General features: G+C 39.7%; 1 protein-coding gene and 1 pseudogene across 6 annotated transcripts in view; one reads left to right on the forward strand and one right to left on the reverse strand.

The window, feature by feature from the left end:
* FHL2 (four and a half LIM domains 2) overlaps positions 1-25,251 on the forward strand; it is a 119,820-nt gene that overhangs the window by 55,854 nt on the left and 38,715 nt on the right. For 5 of the 6 annotated variants that reach the window (XM_020987920.2, XM_020987916.2, XM_020987919.1 and 2 more), the window contains exon 2: positions 10,317-10,496. In XM_020987920.2, the coding sequence (XP_020843579.1) occupies positions 10,341-10,496 (156 nt within the window). In that variant the 5' untranslated portion in view covers positions 10,317-10,340. Of the gene's footprint in view, positions 1-10,316; positions 10,497-25,251 lie in introns of those variants that run through there. The other variant, XM_078147369.1, reaches the window with a different exon arrangement.
* LOC110209418 (ubiquitin-conjugating enzyme E2 A pseudogene) lies at positions 22,834-23,601 on the reverse strand (annotated as a pseudogene).

A 25,251-nucleotide genomic window follows, 5' to 3' on the forward strand; every position in this document is an offset into this window, starting at 1 on the left:
GAATTGGAGGACCTGAGTTCTTCTAGTCTTGACTGTTGCTAACTAGATTCATTTGTCCAGTTTCATTCAGCCAATGAAAATAAGTTAAATCTACAAATATATTTACGTTTTATTTGGAGAGGTAGAGGGAAAGAAAAGAGAAGCAACTGATTAGCTTCCACATACCCAAGGGTGTTGGTCCATATGGTTGGTAGCTGCCTAAGGTTTGAATTACATGTAGAACAAGTTCTGGAGGCTACACTTAACCCACTTCTTGCTGACTTTCTGGATTTTTTGAGCTGGGTGGGTAGCTGGGACTCTGTATTATTGTTTAGCAACTTCATTGGATGAGTCCCCAATAGAAACAGCGAAACGCAGTCTTGAAGTACAGGATGGAAGGTGAGTAGGATGCCCTGCCCACCCTGGTTGTTCAGAAGTATTCTAACAGCTCTGGGAAATGACATCATGGCATAATTGAATCTGTCCAATCTGGGAATTTGTACCTTGGATCAGAGTCAATGAAATAACATTGCAACAGTCACACCTCAAGCTTGTATGATACCTGTCTCTTTGTAGCTTCAAGTCTTCATTCCTTAATCCTTTTCACATTCCTCTGAGCTAAGTAATAGGCAGTAAAGATGAAAGTGGTTGGCCTTCCATGGTACCACATAGGGTCACTTCAAAACGGGCATGAAAACTTGAGTATCCTATTTAAATGAGAGCAAACTACTCTGAAGTACATTATACTGCAGGGAAAAGGAAGATTCACTGAGACTAGTTTTGTCTCATACATCAATTTCTAAGTCTTATCTTCTAAGATGATCTAAGGGAAATAAGAAGTTGGGGGAGGTGGAAACGGTACAAGGCTCAAAGTAAACAAAAGCCTGTGTAAGACAGGGTTTTTATAACTTAAATCCATGGATCATTAGGGGTGTGGGTAGGGATAAGAAAAATATTTCTCTTCTGTTTAGTATCACTTTGAAAAGAAAAGAATGAGTTTTAAACTGTTGAGAAGTAGAGGAAGGAATTCTTAGGTCTCCTGTTGGTCTGTAGACTATCTAACCCAATACTGGAAAATGTGTGTGTTCAATAGAATTCTGTTAAAATAGAAAACCCTTACTTAAAAAAGAAAACAGAAAACCCTCTTCAAGGGAAAGTTTACTGGAATAGGAATCAGAGGACATGAGTTCTTCTAATTTACTAAGTCTACTACTAACCAGATTTCATCCAACTGACTTTGGGCAGAGAGTGGCATATATAGAGAATAGCAATAAGGCCAATTTGGCTAGAACACAGGCTTGGTGAAAAAGCATACTATACAATAATCAGGAGCTTTAGTAAAAAGGACTTTGGATGCCATGCATCTAAGGTCTCTGTATCTTATCCAAAAGCAACAAGGAGTTACTGGAGTAACCTCCCTTGACTGTTTCCCAAGCCAGATGTATGGTTTTAGCCAAGTCATAACTTCCCTGAGGCCCATAAAAATCTCTGTAAAATTAATGTAAAAGTACATGTCCTGCATATCTCACATGGTCATTGTAAGGATTAAGTGAAATGTAAAGAACACATTATAGTAATGTATAATGGTGATACTATTGTTAAACTACTGAATAATGACTTTAGCAAGTAATACACATCTTAACATGTAGTTCATCAGTGATGGTGACCATTTGCTTCAAAGCCCGATATATTTAATATTTAACTGTGTGGGTGTAGTGGCTAGAGAATTGGCTTTGAAGTCAGGAAAATTTGGGTTAAAGACCTGCCTGTGATATGTACTGGCGATGTAACTTTGAGTGAGACCTTAATCTTTTAATGCTTTGGTAAAGGAAGTTTCCTCATCTGAGAGTCCTCTCTGCTAATGAAATAACAGGTTTAACATTTACCCTTATTTAACTACAAATCCTTAGCGGGCCTCAAGTTACTGTTGCTTCTTAGGGAAGACAGAGCAAAATGGACGATGTATACACACACACATATACACACACATACACATATTTATTGTTGTTCAGTTGTTTTCAGTCATGTCCTATTCTTCATGACCCATTTGGGATTTTCTTGGCAGAGATACTGGAGTGATTTGCCGTTTCCTTCTCCAATTCATTTTACAGAGGAGGTAACTAAGGCAAAGAAGGTTAAGTGACTTGCCCAGGGACACACAACTAGTTAAGTGCGTGAGACCATATTTGATCTAAGGAAGATGAGTCTTCCTGACTCCGGACCAAACTGATGGGAAATAGTGCAGGAGTTTGCAGGTTCACTCTTCTGACCGTACAGGGTATCACATAGACCAGTGTCCTATGGCAGGCATATCAAACTAATGGATCTCACTTATACTTTTACTTCAGTATTTAAATTTATGAGCTCATCACTATGGATACTCCATCCACCTATGTGGATCACAGCCCTTCTATACCTTCTCATCCTATGTGATTTTTGACTATGTCCTTATATAAATCTTCTGTAGTAGGACTGAATGCAATGAAAGCACTCCTCTTGTGCTTAAGTGAAATTTTATGAATGATGCAACAACAATCACACTATCCATTTGTTGTCACTTCCTCCTACAGTGTGATAGACCCATCTTCTCAAATCATATGCAGTATGAAGGAGGTGATCAGGACAGCCCTGATCAACTGATTTCCCTTGGATCTGTTGATGCAGTTAGAAAAACATCAGGGTCGAGGGGCAGCTAGGTGGTGCAGTGGATAGAGCACCGGCCCTGAAATCAGAAGGGCCTGAGTTCAAATGCAGCCTCAGACCAAACACTTGACACTTACTAGATGTGTGTCCCTGGGCAAGTCACTTAACCCCAATTGCCTAAAAAAAAAAAATCAGGATCAGCTAAGAAAGACAACAGGGTGTTCTGGCCCTAAAGTGCAGAAAGGTGTCTACATTGTCTACTCTGTTCCCTGTTTAAGTAGTGTGAAGAAATTCTTTAGTCAAGCTTTATGGAATTAGAGGGATCAGTCAGAGTTCCCAGAGGCCTTTTAAAAAACCGAGACACACTTTCTAAGAAGATGGTTAATGCAGGAGGCAGCTATGAGGAATGTGAACTCTGATGGGTAAGAAGAGGGTCAGTTCTGTGAACCTTAATGAACTTCTTAGAGAAGCCATAGTGGGTGGCAGCATAAGGGAAAGCCATTGAAGCCATCTTGCCAAAGCACAAAGAATAGATGGTTATATCAAATGCTTTGTGGAGGATCAAGATTGAGAAGCCAAAATGGTCTGATGGAGGTCACGTATGACCCAAGGACAGCATGAACACAAGCGTATAAACATGGTAGTTTCAGACTGGTGAGATGCATAAAACCCAAACCACAACATTTTCCTTCTTTCCACAAAAGATATATATATATGGAGGGGGAACCTATTTCTCATTTACTTCCTGACCATTCACTTCCTGTTTCCATCATTCCCTTCTAGGCTCTTCGATCTGTATCTGTGTATGTTTTTCCCCTAAATGTTTACTTTGATTTATAAGCCATTTTAGCAATGATAATTGTGTCTGGCCAGCAAACTCAATCTATTTGCTATAGTTATTGAATAAATTATGAAAGAAAGAAAGGATTCTCAAAAAGAGAGAGAGGAAGAATCAATTATGGAAGAAGCATTTGGCCCTTGAGAGGAAATTATTCTCACCTCTGTGCCACTCATCCAGTAGAAGGAACGGCACCCAGGGGAAGACACAAGAGAAAACCACTAAAAGAGGAAGGACTTTGGGAGCCTGCATGGCCAGAAGTGTGATTTGCCAGGACCACATATGTTCCCTATGTGTATACCTCTGTACTAGTATACTGTATGAGCCAAATCCTTCTCACTACACACACACACACACACACACACACACACACACACGTATTTGTTGTTGTTCAGTTGTTTTCTATCATAGCTGACTCTTCGTGACCCCATTCGGAGTTTTCTTGGCAGAGATACTGGGGTAGTTTGCTATTTCCTTGTCCAGTTCATTTTACAGATGAGGAAACTGAGACAGACAGGGTTAAATTACTTGCTCAGGGTCACACAGCTAGTAAGTATCTGAACTCAGGAAGATGAGTCTTCCGGATTCCAGGCCTGGCACTATATCCACCGAGTCACTTAGCTGTCCCTCCCACGCACATACACATAGGAGGGTACTTACCAGGTTCATGGGGAGAATGTTTTATAGTTTCTGTATTTATGATGTTAATTTGGTAAATAACTTTGCTTTGACCCAACTGTGTCTACTAGTTTACTAAAAAGGTAAGCACATGGTGAGGAGTATAGTTTTAGTACTATGGACCCAAAATGTGCCTTGAACATGGGAATAGTTACCTCCCCTATGGACCTAATCTATGAATTCAAGTTGGGGGTTAGCCTGTTGGAAATGTAGCACATATGGATCCTTAACACCATTACTACTTGTCCTTTTAATGTCTAGAATTAGTGGTAAAGGATAGAGGAAATTGGTATAAAAAGTTAGAGATCTTCCCAGGACGAGTAAGTCAGTCAACATGCATTTTTTTTATGTAGCGAGAGTGGCTTCACCTATACAGGGCAAGGTCCACCTGTGATGAAGGCTCTCGTCATGTGGTTTGAAGGGAGGCAGAACAGACATCTCTAGCCTCTTCCACCTTCTCCCGTCCTTCTCCATGGGAACCAGGAAGGGAAGCAGGAGGTTAGGACAAGAGGCCACTCTGCTCTCCTGAGAGAGAGGGAATAGCAGGCTAGAAGTATAACTCGCCACTCCCTCAAATATTGCTCTTCTAGGGGATATGATTGGGTTTGCTCTATCTTCTGATTGCTTTGTCATTATTATTTGGGGGGCAAGGAGAACCATAAGCTCTACAGCCAAGGCTTGACCTCTTTCCCACCAAATACTAGTTCCACAATGAAGACGAATAGAGAATAGCAAAGAAACCCATTTATCCTAATCTTCACAAAACAGAAATCAGACAAGGTATACCAGAAGGAGAATATATGGCAGATAATACAGCATGAAGGAGCTTTCCCTCTGGGAGCTAGATAACTCAGCTCAAACAATAGAGTCCTTGATCTTTCCCAAGGGGAAACTTCCCAAAGTATCTAGAGTAGCAAGCTCCAGAGTCTATGCCTTCAGCAACCTGAAGTGGGGTTGGTTTCTTCCATCTTCTCTCTCTCAAAGCTGGAAGCCAGTAGCATCTGAAACAACTAAAAGCTTAAAGCTGACCTGAAATTTGGAGAGACTTGAAGGGAACTGGCCTTTGGGGAGTCTCAAAACAGACTGGAAGAGACCAGAGCTCTTCTATTTTCACCAGTTCTACCCCTCTCCTCGTGTAGGGTAAGACATTCATCTCCAGCAATGAAGAGAGAGCCCCATACCAATGGGTTTGGAGACAGGGATAACAATTAAGCACTTACTTTGTGCCAGGCACTGGGCTAACTTCTAGGGATGTGAATAACAGCAAAAAGCATAGCCTCTACCCTCGAGGAGCTCACTTTCTAATGGGAAAATCAACATACCAATGACCATGTACATACAAGATATGTACACTGTAAACTGAAGGTAATCTTGAAGGAAAGATACCAAAAATGGGAGGGATGGAGAAAGGCCTGTAGCAGAAGATAAGGTTTGAGATAAGTTTTGAAGCAGGTCATAGAAACCGGTAGACAGAAGTGATATGTGAGTGTAGCCAATAGAAAGGCAAGAGTTGGGAGATAGAATGGCTTGTGAGATGAACCACAAAAAGACCAGCATTGTTGACTTGTAGAGCGCACATACGTTAAAAAGTAAGGTGTAAGAAGACTGGAAAAATAGGAAAAGGCCAGGTTGTAAAGGGCTTGAAAAGTGAGAGGATTTTATATTTGATCTTGGAGGTAATGAAGAGCCACTGGAGCTTATTGAGGCAGGGGATGGGGTGAGGGGAGCAGGATGGAGACTATAACATGGTCAAACCTGTGTTTCAGAAAAGTCACTTTGTCAGTTGAGTGAAGGATGGATTGGAGTAAGGAGAGACATGAGGCTGGAAGACCATCCAGAAGGCTAATGTAGTAGTCTAGGTGTGAAGTGATGAACTTTTTGAGTAGAGAAGGGTATGCATACGAGAGATATAGCAAAGGTAGGACCAATAAAACAACCAACAGATGGGATATGCGGGGGGTTTAAGTGAGGAGTCAAAAATAACTATAAAAAAGTCTTCCTTGGTTTAACTGTCCCAGATTTCATCTTCTTGGAATTTCTCCCAATTTTTTCTATACAGTGCCTACCATGTGCCAGGTAGAGTGCTAAGAATTTTACAAATACCTCATTTGGTCATCACAACAACCCTGTGTGGTACTACTATTATCTCCATTTTATAGTTGAGGAAACTGAGGCAGAGAGACAGAGGTTAAGTGACTTGCCCAGGGTCACACACTAGTACATGTCTGAGGATTTGAACTTAAATATTCCTGACTCCAGACCCAGCACTCCTAAGTTTCCCAGCTGCTTCAGCTAGGAGAAGAAGACAAGATTAGCAGGATAGTGTAGAACGTAATTTGAGATTTCAGAGCCAGAAGGAATTCTGGGCATCATCTAATGACAACTTTCCCATTTCACAGATGAAAAAATTGAGGCCCAGAGGTGAGGCTCACAGAGCTGGTAAATTACAGAGCTGAGATTTCCCTCCCTATCTTTTGACTCCAAGTCCAATTAAGATTTAACTGTGTGACACTCGTCTGTCATGTGTTCATACCTATATACCCGAGTAGTGAGATACAACAGAAGGACCCTTGATTCAGAGTCAGGAGAGTTGGGATGGGGAGGTTGGGTTCTAATTGCAACTCTGATTCTTAGCTGCGCAACTATGCAACTCTGAACCTTGGTTCATCTGCAAGATGAAGATGATGGGGGGCAGCTAGGTGGCACAGTGGCTAGAGCACTGGCTCTGGAGTCAGGAAGACCTGAGTTTAAATCCAGCCTCAGACACATAATATGTCCTAGCTGTGTGACTCTGGGCAAGTCACTTAACCCCAACTGCCTCACCAAAAAAAAAAAGAAGAAGATGAAGATGATGATACATGTTGTACCTGAACTAAGAAAATGTATGGGAAGCATTTTGTAAAACATAAAGCAGTATGTAATATCAGCTGGGATTTTGTTTTCCAGTGCCTTGTTCATAGCTACATGCTTAGTAAATGTTTGGTTAATTGTGTACTGTGATCACTAGTTTGCCAGAAAAAAAAAATCCTCCTGCTAAAGGAAATAGAAAAGGTACTATGTTAGAGGCTTAATCACCTATATTAATAGCAGACTTTTCAATTCAGTAATTTTGCTGATGTAGAGTATTCATCCCCCTTCTTAGGTGAAGGCACATGATTCATTTCAACCAAAGTTTATTAAACTCTCCTATATCTACGGCAATGTTTTGGGTACAGTTGATACCAAGGCAAAAAAACCAAAACAAACAAACAAAAAATGAAACCCATAGCTACTGCCTTCAAGGAGGTTGCATTTCTGCTGGATACACCAACTACTACTACCACTTTTCACTTATTCTAGTTTGCGCACCATTCTCTTTTCAGGTTCAGTGGATATTTGTGTGAGCTCTATCTACCCTTCTCGTCTCCTTTCGCTGCTTCCATTTCTGAACAAACCACCATCCTCTCATTTAAGCAAGCAAAAAAACCCCATATACCTGTATGTACATATACATATACATATACATATACATATACATATACATATACATATACATATACATATACATATACATATACATATACATATACACATACACATACACATACATACATATACATATGCATTCATATACACATACACATATATGCATACATATATATGTGTGTATATGTTTATGTGTATATGTGTGTGTATATATGCATGTGTGTGTATATATATGTGTGTATGTGTGTGTATGTGTGTGTGTGTGTGTGTGTGTGTGTGTGTGTGTGTGTGTGTATGTATTTGTATCCCTTCTTACCTCCAGTTAATTTGGAGTCTTCCATTGAAAGAAATGCATATTGGAAAAGCTGTTGTTAGCTGTTAGAAAAAAATACCTGATTGGTGTTGACGTTGCCAATAACTGTTGACTTAGAGGAACGTATTAAATCTCTTGCCAGCATAACCACTACAGGGCAAGATGGCAAAGGTACAAAGGATCTTTGCACAATAGGCTTCAGAAGAACAACTTAAATGCTTAAGATTCACATTGATACTATCCCAAGAATGTTCAAAACAATGTTTTCTTTGACTTCAAGACGAAAGATTAAGTGGGGTGGACAGTACCCTATGTGTCTAACTATATGCCTAGATTCCTTCAAAAAACAGTATCCTATAAATTCAAAAATGAATACACAAAAAGAAGATGGCAGTTTCTTTGCTTATAGCTATTCAAGCTTCAAGCACACAATAGCACCAAGTCAGTCCTTCTATTCTATAGGCTGTCACCACAAGCAATGCAGGTATTTTTAAGTTGACTTTAATTGTGTCTTTCTTGTAATTTCAATAACTTTTTAAGTAAAACAAAAGTCAATTATTGGGTATCCTTTAGAACTTTACTCAGCTATATGGAACAAATCAATATACTTATGATGGTTTTTTTGCCTCAAACCCAGAATCAAGGCTTCAGTAATCATAAATAGAAATGTTACCATTTTCCTTTAATGTACCCATTCATGACCATTTTCCATTTACAGAGTGCTGTTCATTCAAGGAATCTTAACATACAGCTGGTCATATGTGCCAATGTCCAACCTATCTAATCTTTCTTCCCTTTTGCTTTTAGTAAATTAACCATTCCTCTTAACTTGTAAAAGAAAAAGAAACACACATGTGCATGTGTACTCCTGAAAAAAGTAAATTGTACCAAGTTTTATTAGTACAATGGAAAAAAATTTCCCTGCCAAGTAGCACCAGTCATGATGCAATAAAATAATTGGAAGGAGCTCCGGACTATGAGTCAGGAAACCTGGGTTCAATTCCTGGTTCTGCCATTTAATTACTTGTGGGAATTTGGGCAAGGTGCAGGGCCTCCATTCCTCATCCATATATGTCAGATTAGATGACCTCTCAATTCCCTTCCAGCTCTAATTCTGTAATTCTATGATTCCCATATCTTCTCCTCAATAGTTGTGCAACTTTATGTAAATTACTTCACGTTTTCATCTCTAAAATAAAATCACCGAACTAGGTAATGTCCTAGGTTCGTTCTAGCTCCAGCAATCCATAAATCTTGACTTAGTACCCATAAATTTATGGAAAAATCCTAACAGGTCTGTATGAGATAGTCTATGAGGAACAGTGAAAAACATTCCCCACCCCTGCTTCCAATCACCCCACCTCCACAGTAGTCAGGCACAGCATACACTCATTCTGGAAAAATTCATCATGACTGTCTTATTGCCAAAGCACGGAGACTCATACTTGCTTCTCTTTGAAATGAGCCCCGTATTGCCCGTCAGTACTACTGCTTGAGGTCACTGCTTTTGAAATTGGACAATCGTCTTAGTGTTTTTGAAGAGAGCCCTTTTCCTTCATCCTGCTCCAGTAATGCCCATGCAGCTGAATTGGGGTTTTTTAAATTGGGGATAAATGAAGCACTTGGGTCATTTCTCTTTTGTTCATATATTTCCCAATGCAACCTCGCAGTCGAGGATACTGTGCCCATTTTCCCTCAGATTGACTGTACCCTGATGCTCTGGCCCACCTCCTACCGCTGCTGTTTCTTAACATTTAAACTTGTGAATCATGAAAAGAAGCTCATGGAAAATCTTTTAATAGAAACGAACATATTGTTTTAAGTTCCTGCCTATCTATTTCAGGGGAAGGGGGAAGGGAAAGAATTGATTTATGATGATATTACATATTTAAAATACATATAAAAAGCAAGAGAGGGGGCAGCTAGGTGGTACAGTGGGATAGAGCTCGTGCTTTGCAGTCAGGAAGACCTGAGTTCAAATCTGCCCTCAGACACTTGACATTTACTAGCTGTGTGATCCTGGCCAAGTCACTTAACCCCGATTGCCTCACAAAAAAAAAAAAAGCAAGAGAGGTTAAAGAACTATGGTCCAGAGTTTCACTTTTCTGCCAAATTGATAAGGTTTTATACAGCATTGAGAAAAAAAATAGAATTTAGATTAGAATTTGTGGAGAAACTCATGCCACTAAGGGAAAAATAAAAAGGTTTTTTCCCCTTGCACATTAATTTAGTAAATAAAAGATTGATGTTACTTCAACTAGCCAATGTGAAATTATTCACCAAGTGGAAATAGAATATCACTTGACTGAACCTGATAGCAGTGTCACTCTGCTTGATTCCTGAGTGTGCCTAGTGACAAAGAAGCATTAATGGAGCTTTGAATTTTTTTCCTTTTCACAGGTTGCTGGAAACAAAGGTGTCAAAATGACCGAGCGTTTTGATTGCCACCACTGCAATGAATCCCTGTTTGGAAAGAAATACATCCTGAGAGAAGAGGATCCCTACTGTGTGAAGTGCTTTGAGAGCCTGTACTCCAACACTTGTGAGGAGTGCAAGAAACCCATTGGCTGTGACTGCAAGGTACCTTAGGCTGATGTCTTATTTTGAATAGCCCCTGTCAGGCTGAATTGAACAAATGAGTTCCTTGGGCCAATCGCTGGGGAATGTTGTTTGCTATTATGTTCTGCGTGTGTCAGAATTGTCTCTCTAGCCAGACTGTAAGATTATGGAGGGCAAGATCACCTCATATTTCTTCTCTGTTCTCCACAGCACCTAACTTGGTGTTGGGTACATAGAAAGCATAGAAATCGTGGAGCTTGAAGAGGCTTTAATGATCGTCCAGCCTAAATCCCTCATTTTACAGATAGGGAAACTGAGGCCCAGAGAGTTGCTCAAGATCATAATGGTAGTAAGCAGCGGGAACATACAAATTTGACCCTGTTCCTTAAAATTCTTCTGACTGGGAATACTTATAATCCAATTTGAACTTTCCAGGGTTATAACCCAAGTAAAACTGGCTCTAACTAAATTTATGGGATTTCGTATGGCTTCTATTAATCCTGCTGCTCTTCTGTATGACTAAAAACTTTAGGGGAGTGCCATCATGTGTCCCCTAAAGTTATAAATAACAGATTTAACGATGGGCAGAGGGAAAGATATCAATAATGAGATAATCCAAATATTTTTCAGCTTTTGTGTTAGCTTCATTTATCAAGTTATCCCTAGGAAAGGCAATTCTAACAGGATTGTCTCATTGCCTTCTGCTGCTAAATGTTAGATGACAAGTGAGCAATAATCCCTCTCTTCCCTCCCCCCTACTCCCATGCACAGGAAGTCTTGTGAAGAAAATGAGATGAAGAATGTGCAACATGGCCTTTTTATGTCTCATGAAACCAAACTACAGCAATGTATTTTTTGGATATAGCACAGGAGTGAGATGCCAAATGTAAAAGAAACAAAACTGAACAGTAGTATTATGTAAACTTTGAAAGGGTCAGAGGTTTAGAGATAGCAAAAATTAGTTGACCTAGCTCATCTAAAAAGTGATTTCTCTTCTGTCAATCAACTGACATCTCTCCCTGAGGCTTAATGAGAGTTATTGTACCCTTTCTCAATAAATCAGTCGACAGGTGGGTTATTAAATGGCTGTTTAGTGCAAGGCACTATGCTAGGCATTGAGAATACAAGTACAAAGAACAGCTGCCCCTGCCCTCAGTGAGCTTACATTCTAATGGAAGACAACCAGTACATCTAAAAATATACACAGCATAAATATATGCTAAATCAATAAAAACATATCCAAAGAAGCCAAATATGGTGGCTTTTGGGGATTAGTACTAGCAGTTGGGGGATCACAAAAGATTTCATGCAGAAGATGGTATCTGAGCAATCTTAAAGGAAGGAGGAAGTGGATTCCTGACATTTAGGACAGCCACTACCAAAGCATGTTCACACTTGTAAAAGTCCAGTGCTCTTCCTTCCTCCCAGCAATGTCACTACTTTTCTGGAGTGTATTTTCTCTGCACATGGCATGGAACCTTTATCCTTCTCTATTGAGTTCACAATGTGGAAATTTCAGGGTTTTTTAAATGTGTATTTGGATTAAAGTAAGGGCTAAAACTCCAGTAAAATTGCCTAAGACAACTCAAATGCATGAGAAGTTCATCAGTTTGAAAGCCCGGCTCTTTAGAGATAAGAATTATATATACTTGAGGGCTACTCTCCCTTGGCCACTGAATACATGAAAAAGCTGAAATAACTTTCCTTTTCTTGGGAATATTATTTAGTTAAAAGTCTCTTTAAACCAGTAATCCTTCAAGAAATGTTTTATGTGTTAATGATCAAAAATCCCACCAAATTGGGCCAAAATCAACAAGCCTTTACCAAAGTCAGGAATTAAGCAGCCTGAACTTTTCAACTTGATTTAGAGCTCTTAGAAATGTGGTATTATTATTCAATGTGATTTTATGTATTTTAAAGCAAAAAAAAAATCAATGGGGCTAGACCACCCATTTTGGGGAATTTTTAATATTGAAGATGTTTGGGGGAGGATATTTTTAGATGTTTAAAAGTGAATAAAATTCATTGGCAGGGAGGGGAGGGGGTGTAGAATGTAGTCTTAGAGAAAAATGATCTGGTTTTTTTCAGGAAGTGAAGCAAAAACTCCTGGCAGGACACCCAGCAGAGCAATTGAACTGATAAATCTGGTTTTCAGTTCTATTTTCTTAAACTAATAAGACAGCCCACAGGTCTCTTTCCATCACCCCTAGCAGCGCATGCATACAATTTTTTTAAAAAATCAATAAGTCTGAGAGAATGAAGCTAATTTTGATGTATGGACTTGAGTATGGGTCAGTTAAGTCTACTAGCACTTATTATGCCCCTACTATTTGTTGGTCATTGTGCTAAGCACTGAGGATACAAAAAGAGGCAAAAGACAGTCCATGGTCGCAAGGAGGTTATATAGTCTAACAGGGGAAACAATACGAAAACTACTATATGTGAACCAGACATATAAAGGATAAATTAGGAGTAGTCTCTGAGGGAGGGCACTAAGATTGAGGAGGATCAGGAAAGATTTATTGCAGAAGAGGGGATTTTAAATGAGGTTTGAAAGAAGCCAGAGAAACTAGGAACATAGATAAGGAGGGAGAGTGTTTCAGGCATGAGGGACAGCCAGGAAAGTACTTGAAATTGAGAGATGGAGTATAGTGGTCAAGGAACAGCGAGGAAGCCAGTGCCACTAGAAGAATAAGTAGGAAGGGGGCAGCTAGGTGGCACAGTGGATAGAGCACTGGTCCTGGAGTTAGGAGGACATGAGTTCAAATCCAGCCTCAGACACATGATACTTACTAGCTGTGTGACCCTGGGCAAGTCACTTAACCCTGATTGCCTTGCCAAAAAAAGAATAAGTAGAAAGAAATAAAGTATAAGAAGATTGGAAAGGTAAGAAAGGGCCAGTTAATACAAAGTTTTAAGGGTCAGAGAGTTCTATTTGATCCTGGAGGTTATGGAGAGCCACTGGAATTTATTGAATGGAGTGGGATGATATGGTCAGACTTGTGTTTTAGGAAGATAAATTTGATAGCTAAGTGAAGGGTAGATTGCAGTGAGGAGAGACTTGACATAGGGAGAGCAGTCAGCAGGCTATTGCAATAATCTGAGCATGCGGTAATGACCACCAGGATGCTGGCAGTGTCAGAGGAGAGATGGAGTGTAGATGAGAGGCGTTATGAAAGCATAAATGACAGGGTTTGTCACCTGATTGGATATGGGAGGGTAAAAGAGAGTGAAGAGTCAAGGATTACATCTAGAATATGAGAAAGGGTGATGGGGAAGATGTTGGCACCCTTTATCGTAATAGGAAAGTTAGGAGGGAGAAGGAGCTTGGGGTAGGGGAAGATAAGTTTAGTGTTGGACACATTGAATTTGAAAGATTAGTTAGAGATGTCTTAGAAGTAATTGGAGATGCAAGACTGGAGCTCAGGAGAGAGGTTAGAGCTGAGAATTACCTGCACTGAGATGATAACTGAATCCGTGGGAGGTGATGATACCACTAAGTTATGAAGATAAAAATGGCAATATTTGACCAATGATTGAACATGGAGGCTGAGAGAAAGGAAGAATGACTTCTAGGCCATGAACCTGGGTGACTTGGAGGCTTCTGATACTCTCTATAGTAATAGGGAAGTTAGGAAGAAGGGAGGCTGGAGGGAAACAATCATAAGTTCAGTTTTAGATATATTGAATTAAGATGTTTGTAGGACATTCAGTTCAATATGTCTGATAGGTAATTGGAGGTGCAGGGCTGGAGAGGGAGAGACTTTAGAACTTGTGTGCCTTATCCTTATTCCTGTATGCTTAACATACATCTCTGTGAGTTCCTTAAGCATCTTCTATATTACCATAATGTACATTATATTACTTTAATTAATTCAAATTAGTATAATTAAGCATTATATTAATTACATATATTAATAGAGAGGTACTGCAGTGTAATGAATAAAGAATAGATCTTGGATTCAGGAAGACCTGTGCTCAAATTCTGCCTCAAATACATGCTGGATGCAAATCATTTTACCTCTCAAGGGCCCAGGCAACTAAGATTTTAAGTTGCAGAGACAGTGCCAGCCTTTGGTGATGGAAGACATTGCCTCCTCAGGAGATCCCTGTAACAATGAAATCACAGGTCTTGCCCTGTGCTCAACTCAGAGAAAATATAGAAATGCTCTTAAAGGAAAGATCTCTTGTTTTTCTGGACTGGGGCAGGCAGTAGTGGTGATAAGGACGTTGTCATTTCCCCCCAGAAATATGCACTCTGTGGGGCTTTGTTGCCACTAGTAACATGGCTCTCATTGACTGGCTGACAGCTAATTTCATTGGATACTTCCACAGGAGAAAAGCTGGGGAATGAAAGAATGGGACTGAAGCAGGCAGTTTACAAACATCTCTTAGAGGGGTGGAAATAAATATTTATGTAGAGCCTATTGTGTGCCAGGTATTGTGCTAAGCACTTTTTTTTACAAATATTTTGCAAATATTCTCTCATTTGATCCTTGGAGGTAGGTACTATTATCATCCCTATTTTACAGTTGGGGAAACTGAGGCAAACAGAGGTTTAAGAGACTTGCCTAGGATCACACAGCTAGTAAGTAGGAGGCCAGATTTGATCTCAAATCCATCCTGACTTCACGTCTAGCACTCTGTCCACTGCATCACCAGCTGGCTATGCTTACCATGGCATTTTTGTGGTTGTGTGGTTTGTCCTTCATTCTCAAAGAGGACCATGACATCAGGTTGATGATGACATGATTTGCAATTGACTTTGATTTGGGTGAGGAAGAGCTGTACAAAGTCATCAGCATGGCATACAAAGAAAGGCAAACACCTTTTTTTAATGAAGAAGCTGACATTTTAATGGAGGAGACACTATGTCAATAACTAGGTGTTATTGTTCAGGCCTGTCCAACTCTTCATGACACCATACGGGATTTTCTAGGCAAAGATACTGGATTGGTTTAACCATTTCCTTCCCCAGTGGATTAAGGCAAACAGAGGTTAAATGACTTACCCAGAGTCACACAGCTAGTGCATGTCTGAGGTCTAATTTGAATTCGGGTCTTCCTGACGCCATGCTCAGCGCTTCATCGAGAATAACTAGGTGTTGTTGTTTGTCCTTCAGTTTCAAAGAGAACCAGTGACATCACGGGTGATGTCTTGACTTGCACCTGAATTGGATTTCAGTGAGGTAAAGTTGAACAGTCATCAGCCTCACTCTGTCTTCCTGAGTCATGGAAGTCCAGTGGCAATACAAAAGTCAGGACAGCTGGCAATGGTCAAGGATACGACAGATGACCGTGGCATCTTTGTGTCTGAGCAAGCTCTAAGTGCTCCACGGTCCCTGTTTCAACTATTTCATGGCCATTGGAACAAATTGTTCTCACCTCCACCAAACAGTCTTCACGTGCTTAGGTAAACATCCCCCTAACTCACCAAAACGTTTGAGACCTGTGGGTTACCTTCAACCCTGGTTTAGCTCATCTGTCAAGGTGCTTTTACCAGAGTGTGGCCGCTGTGCATTCTGATGAGAGCTGAGTGAAGCTGGACGCCAAAGGTGAGTGAGTAGCCCTTGAAAGGCCTTGGCAGCCCTCACAGCCCACATCTGAGGGGCATCTCCATGGAGATTGAGGACATATGTTGGATGGTATCTGGCTAAAAGGGCAGCTAGGTGGTGCAGTAGATACAGCTCTGGGCCTGGAATCGGGAAGATTTATCTTCCCGAGTTGAAATCCAGCCTGACACTTACTAGCTGTGTGACCCTGAACAAGTCACTTAACTCTGCCTCGGTTTCCTCATCTTTCAAGAAAACCTTAAATGGGGTCACGAAGAGTCAGACACAACTGAAACAATTGAACAGCAACATCTGGCTGAAAGGACAAAATTGCTGAATGTATCTTAGAGCTGCTTCTAAGATGACTGGCTGTCTCGTACTGAGGGACAGACACAGAGAGGCCATCTCTCGGTGCTCTACCAGTTTTTTCTGACTCACTTGGACTTCGTCTCACACTCAGAAGACAGATCAGTGAGCAGCAGAGCAGACTTGGTCCTTGAGGGGCTTAGGGGAAGGGGGAAGGAAGCATTCATGCTCAATTAGCTCTACCCAGGAACTATGAAAGGTAGCCCTGGGGCAGAATGTAGGAATTGCCTATGTTTGTCTATGACTCAAGAGAAAAAATTGTGAGTGGGCTTTCCCAGCTCAAGAAATGGTATCAGTCTACAGAAGCAGACATGCATATACTGCATCTGCTGGGGAGTAAGCCCAGGTTTGGGCACTGTCTCGTGGGGGTGACCTCAAAATCAAGAGTTTCAAAGCTTGAGAGCTCAGAGATTGGACCTTCTAGAGAGAAGGGGCTTTCCTGCTGCAGTGTGCTCCTTGGAAAAAGAGAAGGAAAACCCACCTAGTTGTTGGGCATTATCCTGCTTGGAAAGTAAAGGCAGTAGATACTATGATTTTGTTGTTTAGTCATTTTTCAGTCATGTCCATGGGATCTTTGTGACTCTATTTGAGGTTTTCTTAGCAAAGATACTGGAGTGACTTGTCATTTCCTTCTCCAGCTCATTTTATGGATGAAGAAACTGAGACAAAGAGGGTTAAGTGACTTGCTCTGGGTCACACAGCCAGCAAGGGTCTAATGGGTGCGAACTCAGGTCTTCCTGGCTCCAGAGCAGCATTCTATTCACTGTGCCACCTAGCTGCCCTAATGAACTATTCTGATAGGGAACGTCTAATGGCAAAGGCAAACTTCTTGTTTAGCAGCCCCAAACTGTTTTCCTCCTTCTGATTAGAGTCCAAACAGTGTGATGCCAGCCAACTGTGAGGAAATGTGTAAGACCCTGTAGGAAGACTAGGTATCAACCAGAATGTCAACGAATTGCTGTGAAGATAAAGTCTAGTTTAATCCCTTTCTAAGGTGAGCTGACAGGCCGATTGTTTCTTGTGTTTCTGAATCTGATCCTTGGCTCCTATGAGACCTTTGCATCTTCAGCATCTTCTGTAGGATGAGGTTAAGATTCTGGTACCCACGTGCCTTTGAGTGCTTGTATAGGATTGGTTACTCACCAATGGAAAAATCTAGAAATGAGCTCTAGCACAAGTGTAGTAGGAGGTTTTCCTGGTGGGAAGCAATGAGCCAAGGGCAGATCACGACTCTTTTGGAGGCCGGCTCTCAGGATGGAACCTGGTCAATTCAAGCCTGGAATCTTGGGAGAGTCCAGGAACATGGATTTCCATTAGTTTAATGTTTATAAAAGTATTGATGGGTGAATAAAAAAAAAACTTTCAAAGTCCTGTAGCTGAAGACAATCTCAAAACAATGAAAGCACCTGCAGCCTCACAACCAATACACATCTTTCTTTTTAGATTGACTCTTACTTGTCATGAGATAGGGACTAGGCCTGTGATTTTTATTAGCATGGAGAACTCCCAGATGACGAAACTACCTTTTCCAATGCAGGTCACCACCACCTTTTCTGAGAGTTGTGGTCTTAGAGAATTGCCTGGAGGTCTAAGAGGTTAAGTTTAAAAACCATACCTCTTTTCCAGAACAATAGAAATGGGTAAAACTCTCTCTGCATTCTCAACATTGAAGCCGCTATGTGGCACAACACTGGAGAAGGCATTGGACCTAGAATCAGAAACACCTAAGTTTGAATCCTGCCTCGAAAACTTCCTAGTTGTGACCCTGGGAAAGTTATTTAACTTCTATCTGCCTGTTTCCTCATCTATAAAATGGAGATAATAATTGCACCTACCTCTCAGGGTTGCTGTGGGGATCAAATGAGGAAATATGTGTAAAGCATTTTGTAAACTTTAAAGAGCTACATAAAAGCTAGTTATAATAATAGTTATTATTATTACTGTTATCATTGTTAATTTCCCCACTGCTGTTTCCTCTAGGAATACCTTTTTTGCTAACTCCCACTCCCACATTCTTAATTAACAATCTAGCACTTCTGCTAATTTGGTGAAGGTATTTCTACATTCTTTTTTTTTTTTTTTGCTTTTAGGCAACTGGGGTTAAGTGACTTGCCCAGGGTCACACAGCTAGTAAGTGTTAAGTGTTTGGTCTGAGGTTGGATTTGAACTCAGGTCCTCCTGACTCCAGGGCCGGTGCTCTATCCACTGTGCCACCCAGCTGCCCCTTATTTCTACATTCTTAAAAGATAATAATTGGTGGGGGGCAGCAGGTGGTGCAGTGGATAGAACACTGGCCCTGGAGTCAGGAGGACCTGAGTTCAAATTTGGCCTCAGACACTTACTAGAAAAAAAAAAAAGACACTTACTAGCTAGCTGTGTGATCCTGGGCAAGTCACTTAACCCCTATTGCCTCTAAAAAAATTAAAATTAAAAAAAATAAAAGGAAAAGATAAAAATGAGTCTCTTTAAGAATTTACTAGTAACATTTGGATACCCAGGATATAACTAGCACCAGAAATACAGTAAACATATTTGTATCTTTCCTTAAAAAAGAATAAGTTATGAAAAAGAGAAGAAAAATGTTAAAGCAGCATTCAATATTTGGAAACGAAAGAGATTGGGTGGTAGAAGGGAGAGATCTGATCGGAGGCAGAATATTGGGTCTCAAATACTAATCCTATCTCCCTGAGGCTTAAATTTTCTCATCTATGAAATGGGGTTGGGCTAGCTTGGGGGGGGGTGGAGAGGGGAGGTGGACAAATTGAGCTGTTAACAAGTTGATCCTGTTTAACTCTTTTTGTCTAAGTGAAATTATGGCATAAAATCATCTTCAGTTTACACCAGAGTCCAGTTAATCCTAAGTCATTAGCTTTGTTGACTGGATCAGCTATTCTCAGAAACAAGAGTACTGCACATCAAATTCAAGTTAGAAGCATTTCCTATGTCTTGAAATATGTCTGAAATGAAAAATTCTGAAATTTTTTTTGGGGGGAGGATTTGGTCCCAATCTTGTTATATTATTAGCATTCTTCTCTTAATTTAAAAGATTTCTATGGGTACCAGATTTGTCTTAGTATTTTTCTAGTGGGCTAAGAGGTTTTAAAAATATCCTTTTATGGATATATGTCTGTCTATCTATCTGTCTATCTATCTGTCTGTCTATCTACACATACACACATATATAGCATACATACATATATACTTACACACATATATATATACATATATATCTAGGATAGTTTAAGTTCCTTGAAGATAAATAAATGACTATAAAATTCAGAGATATTTAGGTACCTCTGTTGGGGGTAATAATAGCACCAATTTCATGGCATCAATGTCAAGATAAAATATGATAACATATATAAAGCACTTTGCAGACCTGAAAGATCTGTATAAATGCTAAATATTGTTAGTCAGGTGGATAGGTGACATACTGAGTAGGGTGTTAAACTTGGAGTCAGGAAGACCTGAGTTCAAATACTGCCTTCAACATGCAATAGCCATGTGACCCTGGACAAGTCACTTAACCTTTCTCACACTAACTTTCTCATTTGTAAAATAAGGTTAATAATAGCACCTAACCCAGGGGTTTTTTGAGGCTCAGATGAGATAACATCTAAAATGCCCCTAAAGCGTTATACAAATGCTAGCTGTTATAATTGTAAAAGCTTAAAGCTATAAGGATTATATCTTCTGGTAAATTTAGTCTAGTGTGTAGCATGGGAGTGTTTGGTGAATAGAGAAAGGGCCCAGGTAAATGAGGAAACTCTCTCCATGCAGGCTGACACCTTTTCTGCAATTTACAGATTTAGAGGAGGGGCTCTTAACCTTTTTTCTGTCATGGACCCCTTTAGCAATCTAGTGAAGTTAGTGGACCCTCTCAGAATAATGTGTTTAAATTCATAAAATACAAGAAAACCAAGGGTTATTGAGAATGAAATATATTTATGCATACGTACATACATATACTTGTACGCACATATACACATACATATAAATACACACATATAAAACACATGGGCGTATTTTTTACCACTCATGTTCTCTGGCAAAAGATCTTCTAAAATCTATCTGTAGACTCAGGTTAAGAACACCAAATATGGGGCAGCTAGGTGCCCAGTGGATAAAGCACCAGCCCTGGAGTCAGGAGGACCTGAGTTCAAATTTGACCTCTGACACTTACTATCTGGGTGACCCTGGACAAGTAACCCCAATTTCCTCGAAAGAAAAAGAAAAAAAATTACCAATCATACCAAAATACCTAGAACACTGAGAAATTAAATGACTTGCCCAGGTTAACACTGCTAATATATATGTTAGAAGTAAGACTTGAACCCAGGTCTTAATGTCTCTAAGGCCAGCTCTTTATCTTCTGTGCTATGCTGACTCTCTTGTATTAAGTTAATTTAAGTAAAGCAGTAGTGAAATCTCAGGTCAGTTATTGAAAAATCCATACTGTAGGCAGCAGAAAGGGAGTTTGGGAAAGAGTCTTTCACTGATTAATAGTAAGATTATTTTTACCTAGCAAATGCCTGCCTATATATCATTTTAATTTTTAGCTTCTTTAGCTTCATTATTTTTAGATGTACTTGGGGCATCACAGAGGTAACATCTTGCTTCTTATGTTGAAATTATGATCCATCAGTGTCACCAGCTCTAGCTCAATGGTATTCCAGTAGGAAGCAGCTCAGATAGATGTATTACTTTACATAGTCTTTTAGATACAGCTAGGCGGTGCTAGATGTTACAAAGGATCAACCCCTGGGCCTGGAGTCAGGAAATCCTCGGTTCAATCTAAGCCCTTAGACACTTAGTAGCTGTGTGACCCTGGACAAGTTACTTAACTTTGTTTGCCTCAGTTTCCTCATCTATAAAATGGGGATTATACTTTGTATATAACCCTACCTTGTAGGGTTAGTGTGAAGTAATTTGTAAAGCATTTAACAAACTGCACAACGTATAGTAAGTACCATACAAATGTTTATTCTATTCCTTTTCTTCCTTTCTAATGACAGTACAAATTTAGAATCATTTAAGAATAGGAAAATATGGGTTGTTTTGAATAAATAAGATAGGGTTTTTTTCATGTTTAGCTCTGAAAGATGTTTATCATATGTGGACTACCTTAAATTTTATGTAATAAGCCCTCTTTTTTTTTACCAAACTTTCAAAAAAAATATTAAACTCTCCTCCCTACTCCATGTTTCTTATAATGCAATTTATTCATTAATTATCTTAGTTCAAATTTTATTCCATTAAAATTAAGGACTTCATATAATTTTTACAACACAAATTGAAAGGTCATAATAAAAATAACATAACTGATATTTATTAAATTCTTCACTGATCATATTTTTACAGAAGCTTTTTAACTTTAAGATAGGAGTTGAACCCATGACTTAATTAGCATAGGGAAGAACTTCCTCTGTCAATGTAGCTTAGCGTCTTCTCCATAATGTATGTTGCTGTTCAGTTGTTTTCAGTCATGTCTGATTTTTTTTTTTTAATTTAAGGTTACTTTTTATTTACAATTTCTGGGAAAATGTACACTTTTTACATGGGCTACTTGTGCAAAATTACTTGAACAGACTAAGCTGCACAAAAGATGACAATGGACATAAACAGAACATTTATAAGCTGTGTCCCACACTGTCCTAATAAAGGTATCATTTCTCACAAAGTCCAGACAGCCTTAGCCTGAAGGGTTTTTGGACTATGAACCAAAAAGAGGAGGCTGTCGTGAATCTGAAGGGGCTAAAGCATACTTACTGCTTGATACGGAGCTCTGGATTGGGCAAGTGTGAAGAAGCAAGATGCTTTTTGCCAAGAGGTGCTTCATTCTTTGGATAATTTAAACTCAGAAGAGAGAGAGAAAACTGTAGGGACAGCTTCGATCCTCCAAAGTCAGTAATGGATCTCTTGTTCTCACCAATATAAAAACCAGAGTAGGAGTTTCTTTACCTCCCGACCTCAAAACCGACAGATCTTCCCTTCAATGTCATACCTAGTTACTGGACCACAGTTATAGCTCTAGTTAATACCTGAAAATGTGAGTGGGTGGGGTTTTTCTTATTTAAGCAATGCTTCTATTTAACAATATTTTTCCTTCCTGTCATTAACGTACCATCTCCCAGGAATAGCCCAGACCAACTTTATAAATGGATTACTTTACATGGAATCAAGTTTTCCCAAGTGGGAAAACTCTAGGTAGAGTAAATGCTTCAAACTCATGCTCCCAAGACCAGCCTGGACTAATTTTCCATCATTTAATCAATTGAGTTGTTGTTTTTTTTTTAATGTGCATGTGTGCATAGAAATATGTTATGAAGCTACATAAGTAAGTACCCCTGTGTATAACCATTATTTTAAACACTTAGTGGAAAGTACAGTTAATGTACGATACCATCCTAAAATTGGAGATGAAGTACCACAGAAAAGGTATTCAGTATTAGTAATTCTTTTACAAGTAACCCAAGTACAATACATTTGACTTTGTAGTAGGTGTTCTCAGATGTCAGAAGGGGAGGGAGGACAGAAAGCTTCAGCAAGGAAGGGTGGCAACAGCGTAACAGCTGTTTTGTTTTCAACAAAATAAATGTAATGATGCTAATGGGAAAAGAAGGCAAGGGACAAACAGAATTTTTTCCTTATGACCAGACTGTTCGTTTGTATCGTCCTGGATCAACAATCACGCCAGCTCTGTTCTGCTATTGCCGAAACTCGCTTTTCAGATTCTCGCTTGTTCTGCTGGTATAGCTGAGCAGCCTGGCTGTTTGCTGGACTGTTGGGATTAGGCTCATCCAATAAAGACTGTATGGATGTCAAAATGGAGGAAACATCATAGGTTGGACTCCAGCGATTTTGAAGTATATCCAGGCATATACTACCATCTGCATAGACATTTGGATGAAACATTTTAGAGACAAATCTTACTGTAGGTGGTTTGTTTGGATATTCTTCTGTGAATTCTATTGTAAGTTTAAATGTGCCATCTTCAAACGGGGTCCCCCTCGGGCCCGAAAATGACCGCGTTCCACACCATAATGTTGTTCTCCGACCGGTCTCCGCTGACCCCGGCAAGGGGGGTCCTCTTGCAGCCTCTTGAAGTCCCGCATGAGGCGCCGCCGAGCCGGGGCGGACACGTCGCGGACTGCTGCGGGCTCAGGGGTGGGGCATAGACCAGCTGCCGGGCAGCAGCAGGAGGAGGAGGAGGAGGAGGAGGCAGTGGCTAGAGGAGGAGGAGGAGGGGTAGGGGGAGGAGCATGTCTGATTCTTTGTGACCCCATTTGGGGTCTTCTTGGCAAAGACACTGGAGTGGTTTGCCATTTTCTTCTTCAGCTCATTTTACAGATGAGGAAACTGAGGCAAACAGGGTTAAATGACTTGTTCAGGGTCACAGCTAGTAAGTGTCTGAGACCAGATTTGAACTCAAAAAGCTGAGTCTCTCTGAATCCAGGCCCCACTCTATTCACTGTATCACCTAGTTGCCCTTTCGCGCTGTATAATCTTAGACAATTTTGAGAGCACTGACAGGGTAAGTGATTTGCTTAGGGTCACTTAGTAAATTTCAGAGGCAGGATTTGCACCCAAATCTTTTTGGCTCCAGGGCCAGATCTCTATCCAACACCTAGTACTGCCACTTTAACTTTATGTAGTCAAAATTATTTTTATTATTTTATTATCTATTTTTCATCTCTGTTCATCGTTTGGTAAGAATTCTCTCTTTTGCTATAGTTGTGAAAAGTACTTCATCTCATTCTCTTGTAATTTGTTTTTGGTGTGACCCTTTATGATCAGATCATATGCATTTTAGTCATACTGTGGTATATGTTACAAGATATTATTCTAAATCTAACTTTTGCCAAACCCCTTTCCAATTTTCCCAACTGTCCTTGTTAAATCACTTCCCCTAGTAATTTATGTGAGGTTTATTAGATACTGGACTGTGGTTTTAGCTTGCTTCTATTCCTCAATTATCAAGTCTCTTCTCACCTGCTTTTCTGTTTGTATAACCAACACAAAATACTTTTTGATGATTACTGCTTTCCAATTTAGTTTGAAGTTAGGTAAGAGCGGTGGATAGAGCACTAGGCTTAGAATCAGGAAGACTCATCTTTGTGAGTTCAAATCTGGCCTCAGACCCTTATTAGCTATGTGACGCTGGGTAAGTCACTGTTTGCCTCAGTTTCCTCATCTGTAAAATGAACTGGAAAAGGAAATGGTAAACCACTCCAGTATCTTTGCCAAGAAAAAGCAAAAGAGGGTCACAAAGAGTCAGACGTGACTGAACAACAATAATACTTTTGTAAATATATTCACATTCTCTTACGATTCTAGATCTTTTGTTCTTCCAAATTAATTTTGCTAATTTGTATACTCTAAAAAAAAAAGTAACCTATCAGCAATTTGATTGATATATTACTAAATCTGTAAATTGATGTAGGTAGCATTGTTATTTTATTATTAGTAGGCCCCAACCGTGAGTAATGAGGTTTTTTGTTATTTAAGCCTTCCTTTATTCCTCTCAAAGAGTTTTATGGTTATATTTATATAATCTTGTGTGTTTTTCAATTGGGCAACTCCCTACCATTTTTTTCAATTTATAGTTTGGTTTTTTTGAATGGAATTTCTCTTACTTCTCCCTGGGTATTGTTAGTAACTGTGTACAAATGCTGATTTTTTTTATGGCTTTATTTTGTAGCCTATGATCTTACTGCAGTTAATTATCAATAAACCAGCATTTAAGTACCTACTATGTATCAGAAACTGTGCCAGCCTCTGGGGCTACACAGAATTAAATAATCTACTTACTTAGATTAATTTACCTTAGATTCTATTGGGGAGGAAAGGGTGGGACAA

Source organism: Phascolarctos cinereus, unplaced genomic scaffold (assembly GCF_003287225.1).
Source record: "Phascolarctos cinereus isolate Bilbo 61053 unplaced genomic scaffold, phaCin_HiC Scaffold_7;HRSCAF=346, whole genome shotgun sequence".
NCBI lineage: Eukaryota > Metazoa > Chordata > Mammalia > Diprotodontia > Phascolarctidae > Phascolarctos > Phascolarctos cinereus.